General features: G+C 35.1%; 1 protein-coding gene across 1 annotated transcript in view; it reads left to right on the top strand.

Moving 5' to 3' along the window:
* LOC119589147 (3-oxoacyl-[acyl-carrier-protein] reductase FabG-like) overlaps positions 1-632 on the top strand; it is a gene marked incomplete in the record, with an annotated part of 11196 nt that overhangs the window by 9784 nt on the left and 780 nt on the right. Inside the window, 1 exon segment of the mRNA XM_037937723.1 lies at positions 253-423. Coding sequence (XP_037793651.1) covers positions 253-423 — 171 coding nt within the window.

The raw sequence follows: 632 nt of genomic DNA, 5'->3' as shown, positions 1-632 counted from the left end.
GCATCATGTGGATTTGGCCTTACACTAGCATTAGTTCCTGGTGCCATTGGTGTTATATTTTGTTTTTCAAGAGTAACTGGCATTTATTTCCTTTAGCAATACCTTCAAGTTTGCCGGAGTTCAGCAAGTGCAAATCTGCCATTTTCAATACATTTTCCTATCAATATATCAAAATATTTTTCAGTGAGAAAGAAAGAAACCTTGATGTGTATGACTGAATGTTAAGGACTTACAGAGCCTTTATTTTTACAGTTTCCTGGAGTAGTAGCTTACAACATGAGCAAGGCAGCTGTGGATCAGTTAACCCGTTCTGTAGCACTTGAAGTTGCAGAGCGTGGTGTTCGTGTTAATGCTGTCAATCCTGGAGTTATAGTAACCGAAGTACACAAGAGAGGTGGCATGAGTGAAGCGGATTATAAAAAGGTATGTTTATATTTTATAATTTAAAATCTGATATAATTTACCAGATTGAATGCTTTTATCAGTATGATTTCTTGTGCTTGCATGTTTTCAGGAAAAAAGAGAAGGTACATGTTGAAAAAAAAATTTGAGACATCATCTGAAACATCTGGAAATTTGGATAGTTGGTAAAAGCTTTACAGGCTTAATGTTTCATTTCTTAAAGTTTTAGC

This window comes from Penaeus monodon, chromosome 25, assembly GCF_015228065.2.
Source record: "Penaeus monodon isolate SGIC_2016 chromosome 25, NSTDA_Pmon_1, whole genome shotgun sequence".
NCBI classification, from domain to species: domain Eukaryota; kingdom Metazoa; phylum Arthropoda; class Malacostraca; order Decapoda; family Penaeidae; genus Penaeus; species Penaeus monodon.
This window is presented reverse-complemented; position numbering and strand designations above follow the sequence as displayed.